The 8,498-nt window shown below is 42.3% G+C and overlaps 1 protein-coding gene across 2 annotated transcripts; it reads right to left on the reverse strand.

Annotated features, from left to right (window-relative positions):
- Positions 1-77: 77 nt before the first annotated feature.
- On the reverse strand, positions 78-8,342 carry LOC135343489 (cGMP-inhibited 3',5'-cyclic phosphodiesterase 3A-like). 2 transcript variants are annotated; one of them, XM_064540446.1, is made up of 15 exons: positions 7,202-8,342; positions 6,250-6,412; positions 5,952-6,067; positions 5,180-5,308; positions 4,569-4,773; positions 4,080-4,265; positions 3,625-3,751; positions 3,207-3,339; positions 2,924-3,035; positions 2,574-2,686; positions 2,164-2,313; positions 1,746-1,949; positions 1,160-1,505; positions 641-849; positions 78-487 (listed from the first exon to the last, which is right to left on the reverse strand). In XM_064540446.1, the coding sequence occupies exons 1-15, from the start codon at positions 8,162-8,164 to the stop codon at positions 392-394; spliced, it is 3,252 nt and encodes a 1,083-aa protein (XP_064396516.1). In that variant the 5' UTR covers positions 8,165-8,342; the 3' UTR covers positions 78-391. The 2 variants fall into 2 exon arrangements, with proteins under 2 accessions (XP_064396516.1, XP_064396515.1); XM_064540445.1 differs by having other exon boundaries at positions 641-852; positions 7,202-8,341.
- Positions 8,343-8,498: the final 156 nt, after the last annotated feature.

The raw sequence follows: 8,498 nt of genomic DNA on the forward strand, positions 1-8,498 counted from the left end.
TAGAATCTTTCTAACCTCTATTTCAAACCGCAGGGAAGAACACATGTAACATATTAAATGTGTTTCAAGGTTTGAAATTGAGTTTGAACAACGTGGTTTGACCATCATATAATTATATCCATGATAAAAATAAAATCAATATATGCATCATCAGCATCATCGGCATGCAAAAATGAATGTTACTAGGAAACACGTTTGCAACTGTTATAACTATATATAACACATAATACATATAGTGACAAAATAATTCACAGAAAAAAATAACTAATTCTTGGCTTAAAAATAGCACAAAACTAGTTTCACTATATTATGAATAACAAGAGTATGGCGTGCAGAGTGTGAATAAATTAGTGCGTGATTGACAATAAACAGAGATGGGTGGAAATGTACGCTACTGGTTGCTATTAGTTACAGAGTCCTCGGAAGATACAGCTGCAGGGATTGCTACATCATCGTCCTCATTTACTGCCGAGTCAGCATCTTTAGCCTGTGTGCATGGGAAGCGCAAAACATAGAGAGTAAAAGTTATTTGTATAATATTATGCTCAAAACAATGAAGTAGATCGAATCATAAAAGTACACAGTAATAAACTAGCAACATGTAATGTTGTATACGTGTTACGTGTGTACTTTGGACTACCTTCTCTTGCTCCTCTTTGTTGCCTTCATTCTCTCCCTCCTCGGAGGGAAGCTCCGCCCTCCACCCATCATAGTTGATGTCCAGGTTGGTGAGTAGGATGCTCATGAACTTCTGATGTGGTGAGTCATCCTCTTGCATGGTGAAGGCGTCGTCTCCGAGGTCAAGCCCCTCCTCCTTTTGCTCAATGGCCAGCTCAGAATCTTCCAGGTCTTCTGAGGAAAGTGAATAAATAGCTCATATTTAAATTAGCAAGAAGTAAGTCTATTATAGCCGAAACAATCACGATTTATTAGATATAGAGCTATCAAAGCATATTTTAAAAGTCAATCCCAACTACAGTTATAGAAATATAGCCATCAAAAACAGGCCTGCGCTTTTAAAGCAACAGTTGACTTAAGCATACCATTGGATAGAAATATCAAAGAGCTACAAAGTTCATATTTTGAAAGTGAAATTAGACAATCAAAGCTATGTACACACACACGCACACATGACTATACGACCATAATCACTTCTCACCATCAACCTTGTTCAGTACAGTTGTCTCCAGGATACCAGGCATGATGCCAGCTGCAGCTGCGCCCTGAAACAATGGTGACACAAGATGCTGGATAAACGACAGCTGTATCGCGGGAAGTTTCTCTGGGTGGTTACGATCCATAAATATGGTGGGCGGTAGACCAAGGTTCATTTCCTCTTCTGACTGTTGGTAAAATTCCTCTGTGATTCTTTCGGTCCAACTTCTGTGCAGGTCAAAGCTTTTAGTGGGTGTGTTGATGTCGGCCATTTTGATGATAATCTTCATGACCATGAGGCGGTCCATCTCCGACATCCAGTCAATGCCCTCCCCGTCTTCAGGGTGCGTCTGGGGGTCAAAGGTGAGAATATACATTTTGATAAACAGCCACAGTATGGCCTATAGCTATAGTTACTGCTGAATTGAACTTGATCCTACTTGTATACATGTATATAAAAATTGCTAGCCAACAGAAAATATTGTAGGAGAAATTCTTAGCAGATAATTATAGTCCCTCCCCCCTCGTCCGTGTACATGTATACACACATACACGTACATAAATCCCTCTATCATTTAATCTGTATATACCTTGGCTTTGAAGTTAGCCAGAATCTCAAAGTGCATCTTTAGGTCTGTAGCGAGGATGGCCTCGACAACGAGGAACCTGAACCTCTTCAACTCCGCCTCGTCCAGTGCGTCCAGGAAGTTGTGGGCGGGTACACAGGTGAGGAGGTCCCAACTGGCCGCAGCATGGTGGTTCTCGAGGACTGAGCGATCGTTGTATAAGATGGCCTGTGTGTGTGTGTGTGTGTGGGGTGGGGGTGCATGTGTGTGTGGGTGTGTGTGGTATGTGTGTGTGTGTGGGGGGGGATACTACAAAATATTTTGAGGAGGTAAGCTTTAGTTTGCAAATCACAGATCATAATCTAAGAGAATGTGGCTAAAAGCTTATAAAATAAAAAATATAAAGAACGGAAAAGGAATTTCACAAACACACAACGCTTACCAGTGGTGATCTTGTGGCGACAAGGAAAGCATTGGTTCTGCCTGGGTGGTCAAAATCGTGCATAGCAGCTGCCATGTAGGCAGCAAACACTTCAAGAATGGAGAATGCTGATGCTATATTCCCACCGAGTCCCTTCCCGTGACTAGGGGCCTGAGGGGGGATGATGCAACATACATGACTATATGTACAACTTGAAATTGATAAATCAACACATAGATAACATATTGAAATTGTTTACTATAAAACACGAAATGTACTTTAAACCTTCTGTTTGCTTTCAGTACGTGCATACACACACGTACACACACACACACCACACACATACACACGTACTGTTTACACAACATGAATCTCCGAGGGCAACCACTCAGTCACTAATTAATAGACACAAGGATAGTTCAACTCGTTACCTTCCACTCTCTCTCTGTTCCGCCTGAGAAAGCATGGGAGAATCCCGGGATCATCTCAAACATGAGGTAAGAGACGCCATGAAGAACGTCGGCTGCATGAGTCTTGTTATGGTCTGGAGAGGGTAAAGGTCGTATTTATAGACAGGTGTACAGTATTACATGTACTTAGATACAGAGCTTAACTTTATCGTTTTGTGCAGCTACATACATGTACATATCTCAAAAGAACTAGACAAATTCAATAAGAGAAGCCTCATCATCCTTGCTTTCATTAATCTATGGACTCTATTGTTTGAATACACACATACATTAATTGCAGAGTACCATGCAAGCTAGGCCGGTGTACTTACAGACATTACTGCCGTAGTTGGCTTCGAGCACTCTGAAGAAGTTGATGAACTCTCTCTGTGGAATCTTGAAGGTCTCCATTAGACCACTCTCTTGGAACAGCACGTACGCCATCTATAAAGAAGTGGGGCAATCACATACATGTAGCTAATAATCATTATATGCACAGTTACCATGGCGTACAGAAATTTGTGGAAACGTACGTGCAAATGTATCAGAACATAATTATGTGGAACTTTGCTAAAATGATGGTCTTTATAAAATTTAAATAGTAATGATGGATACCTGACTGAGGACACGACCTCCGGTTTTCTCCTCTAACTCAAAGATGGGGAAGTCCCAAGCCCCCACCTGCTCAAATACGGCCAGATGGCTATTGCTGTACTCTGATATGTCATACACTGTCGGCTGCACAAACCTGTACACACATGTGGGGAGGGGGGAGGGTAAGTGTGTGTCTATATCCTGTAATAACAATAAATATTATTATACTATCAATGTTCATATTTGAGAGATGACAGAATTTGCCAATTTCAGCCAAATACCATAGATAGATAATATAGCCCAGGATTCACGGCCGAAAAATGACAAACTACGGTACCAACCAAATTTAGGATTTTAATCTAAATTTCAGTGTACTAAATTCCCAGTTTATATTCTCGAGTCCCGCTCCAATGTGGTTGCGAGACTACTATGGACTTACTTAGAGAAGACAGTATAGCCACTAGTTGGTCTGCCACCTCTGCCAGCCCACAGTGGGGACTGGAGCGTGTCCGTTTCCTCCTCTGTTGTCTCTATCTGACCAGACAGAGGACTCGGGAAAACAATGACTGCATAAAGAGTAAGTGGGATATCATGTTAATTGTGAATGGCATTTTATATCCTAACTACATGTAGCTAATCTATAAGTAAGCACACCATAATTATTGTAGCACTATCCAAACAGCTACTAAATCCATGTTTTAGTTTTGAAATTGGACGTTCTAAACACAAGTTATGGACCCTCAAAGTTAGCTCTGAAAGCAGGCCTGATTCTACTAGTACTATGTGTGTGTCTGTTAGTCTATCCTAGCTGATGAGATGGGAGAGAGACCAGTTAATGAAATGGAAAAGAATGGAATGGAACGAGAATTGAGACAGTGGAATGTGAAAACGTACTCGGAGCAGTTTGACTCCTTGGTCTAGAAAATCCTTCCTCTGATATGATGTCCAGAGTACTCCCTCCATCACTGGAGCAGCCGACCTTGGCCCCACCCACTGACCATGACGGACTCTCAGGGGGCGAGGCCACAGGTTGACGCCCCTCCAGAGACGTGCGGGGCGAGGGAGCAGACAACAAATCACCTAAATTTAGAGAAATATTGATACAGCATTTAAATGCATGTATGTACATATCCATCCATACATGTATGTATACGTACTGTACACCAGGTTTCGAATGAGAGGTTAGTCGATTGCAAATGACACTGTACAAGCCTGATTGTATGTATAACTGGCATGCCAAAAAATTGCATGCGCATGCTCACTCTTTGCGTGTACTTCAAATTGCGATTTATGCGAAAATTCTCAACCGAAAGAACGTCGCATTCGAAACCCATATAAGAGCTAAAAGAACACAGTTAGATAATAATCTATGACCACACACACCAACTCCGTCCGTGCTCAGTTCTCCGTCTGATTTGATTTCAGTTGAGGAGGAGTACGAGCGAGAGAGGGGAGAGTGGGAGAAGGGGGAGTGGGCGGGGCTTGAGGTACGAGGGGATTTGGTGATTCGGTCCAAAGAGCCCAGACGCTCACGACCCATCTTATGAACAGAGTGTTTCTTCTCTGCCACTGAGATCCTCGCACGTACCTGGAGAGATAGGTACATGTAAATACATGACGTAGATACATAGGTACACATGCATATATATGTAGATACATAGGAACATAGGAACATATCGCAATATTCCATTAACAGTATAACATGGAAGAACTACAATTAAGTTATGTACAAGTACACGGTAGCTAGCTATAAAGATATTGGATATGTCTCAAACAAGGCAAAGGTTACCAAATTGGACGACCTCCCATAGATACTCCCAAAATTCTTGACAATCCACAGAATCACTATATACAGAGTGTAACCTAATTAAATAACATCTGTAAACTCAAGCAGGCAATGCACACTCAGATGTAGACAAAACACTGAATTCTTCCACACTTTGTTAGTTGTTCCTCTTAAGCTATAGCTTTCCTGATGACGGTGAATGACTCACCTCTCTTAGAGCAATGCTTCTCTTTCTGTCGACAGGTTCAGAGTCCAGTACGGGCATGCCTGAGGCATAGGTGGCCACAGAGAAGGTCTGATGCTGGTAGGCACTTGAGCTGCTCCGCTTCTTCACTGGCTGTGTGTGTGTGAGTGTGAGTGTGTGTATGTGTGTGTGTGTGAGTGTGTGTGTGTATGTGTGTGTGTGTGTGTGTGTGTGTGTGTGTATGTGTGTGTGTGTGGGGGGGGTACTTAGGTGGTCCAATCTTATAAAGTTCCAGTACAACATAGCATTTATTAATATTAACATAAACAGCTAGGAGACTAACACCCCAACTATGAATACTCATGCTGCCACAGTGTTGGAATGTATCTAAAGTAACAGTTCACAAGCAGACAGTGTTAGGGGTGCCAGAATGTGATTACCACACTCCATGAATTCCCACACTGTCTTTATGCTCCCACAATACTGTGGTGTAGGAACTGTACCTATCAAAGCAACACACATCACCATAACAATTCATAGCAGAATACCAGTAATAATAATTAATGTTCTTGGAGCTTAAATTTCACAGCAAACAAGAATATAGTGTGTGTGGGAGTGAGGGAACACACAGGCTCCTACAATAACAGGAAAGCCTTATCCCTCACATCTTGTTACAGTGTACAATACACACCACACTACAAAGTACACTACAAGATCAGAGACAGATTACACCAATATGAGACTATAACCGCACTATTTACGGTGACCCCCCCCCCCCCTCGTGCATTCTACTCACCACTCGGCCCACCACGGAGAGCCGGTTAGAGCTGTTCTGCCCCGATGACATGTCCGATTTAGCAGGGGTGTGGATATCATACTCGTAATCATGGCGATCGTAGCCAATATGATCCCCTGTAACGAAAGGATATACTAGTATTACTTTTGGCAACACATTTACTAAAAGGTATATCCATATCGTATGTCCTTAATGCAGTTCTCTAGGGAACCTAGGAATGCTAACTCAGCATATTTCGTGGGGTCTTATATGAAGTATCAACCAGATAAATTTTTTTACTGTACATAACTGTACTTACCAACATATACTTTTTTTGTCTTCATTCTCTCCAGTTTAGGATTCAACAGCTCCACAACTCTCTTCAGTTTAGTCTGCACATCCTTGTTTAGGCTCTCCTTGGTGAGCAGTAGATCACTTATTACCCCATGAGCTTCAGTGATTAGCTCGCTTTCATTTGATGTCTGTAAAAAAAAAAAGATAGATTAAAAGGATTTTTAATAATTATTGTAGTTACAAATCAGCACAATGTAGTTAACCTATTAAAGTTGAAAGTGCATTTATGATGGCATTCACTGTTGACACAAAAGTCCAAGGCACTACAATACCTGGGGGAGTTCCGCTACATAAACTTCCTATAAGTGCTAATGGAGTTCCTATATCGTACTAAAAACCCAATTATTGGATAGGAAGGAAACCGTCCTCCCACAAGCTATATTGGTAATTGCTATCAGGAAGTGCTCCAAACCCTCAACTTTACACAAATCTTTTGATATAGTGGCAACACCCACTCATTTGTAGGCCACACTTGTGCCAGCAGCCATAATGTGGTGTATGCACGGTGAGAGCTGCTAGACCACAAGCTGGGTACGCCAGACCATAGATCTATGGGCAGACTGATAACAATGGCATGCACAAAATAGGGTCAACCTTCACAATGGGGAGCATATTGTACACAATAATTATCAGCCAATTAGAACCAATTCGAAGTGTGAGCTTCGGGCTCTCTCTCAAAACACCAACACGATACATAGCTACTGAACTCTAAGACACTAAAACGAAGCTTATAATAATTATGACACGGACAATCAGTTTAGCCAGGGGTTTATCAAAACTACTGCTGTATAGATACTCTACATTCGTGCTCAATAGCCCACAAGAAACATCACACACACACCCACCCACTACTTCTATCTGTTCAGCCACTCGCACTGAGAAGCCAAGCTCTAGGCTTTTAAATTACATGCATATACCTGATTTGAGAAGGGGTAGCTTGACGCCGATGAGACTGATGTCCGTGGAAACAAACTGCTATCCATTGACATCTCCGATGCTCTTTTTGGCCTTCCCAGATAGCCAACAGAACTGGCAGGTCTCTGCTGCTGCTGCACTTGTGACTGCCTTAACACTCTGTACATGGCACTAGGTGACAAGTTAGGAAATATGTTTCCAGCTAATGACAGAGACGCCCCCATCAGCATACTGCACGGTGCTAACTTGGTGTAAATCAGAGCAGGTAGGATATCACCAAACAAGCACATGGCAATAAAGTCCAATACAAGGCTAAGACCGACAAAAATGCACGCTTCTTGAGAGAACATTCCGTTCAGGCTGTCCCTGTGAACGAGTAAAGAGACTGAAATGAAAAGCATCGTTGAAAGGAATACGAAATACGAGGCTTCTTGTGGTAGACTACTTGCAATCGGAATGGCCGCGTACGAAGAAAGAACCTGAGAAACCAAACTGCTGAGTATGCTTGACATGTAGAGGTACGAGAGGCTCTTGATTGTCAAGGGAACTGTTTCTCGATTGGACGTACTCCACCAGAGATAGAGACCAACACTCACAGCAAATATAACCACAAACATGAACATAAATCCGAAAAGTTGAGACGCAGCCATCAAAGTTGTCTTGTTAACCAAACTCACACCGAGAGCAAAAGCCGATAGCACACCAACACAAACTTTGGCAACTAAACTTCCAAAAGCAGCAGCTTCAGGATTTAGAACCATGCCAGACCTTGAGTTGGCCAGAGGATCAATAGTTGTTCCATCTTCCATTTCCACACGAACTTTGGGTCCTTTAAGAGTGCTCTGTACTATAGGTTGGTCATAGGCCCGACTGTATCGCCTTGAAGATCCAAACACCAGGTTTTTGACTGACTGCAGGGAAGCGACAGAGCTCGAGCTGTCTCTTCGTTCAGGAGTGGAGCTCATATCACCGTTTATATCCACGATCACACTGCGACTTAGTGTCTACACAAATACGACAGATACTGGTATCTACTTTCAAGGATTGGCTAGGTACCGGGTACGTACAGTATAAATATTGAACTAGCTAGCTTTGTCTAAGATATAAGATATTGGTGCAGCTAACTATATTCATAGTCCAATTTCCGGTTTTGATTATAGCAGATCTAGTACAGAGATGTAAGATGTCTAGACAGCTAAGTGCAATCACTCGAGGCAGCCCCTCCCCCTTCCACCTTCTGCAATCATCTTACCTACTTAGCATGCGCGTAGTCAATGCGCATGCTCAACGACTTCTCTA

The sequence above is a fragment of the Halichondria panicea genome, chromosome 11 (genome assembly GCF_963675165.1).
Source record: "Halichondria panicea chromosome 11, odHalPani1.1, whole genome shotgun sequence".
Lineage (NCBI taxonomy): Eukaryota > Metazoa > Porifera > Demospongiae > Suberitida > Halichondriidae > Halichondria > Halichondria panicea.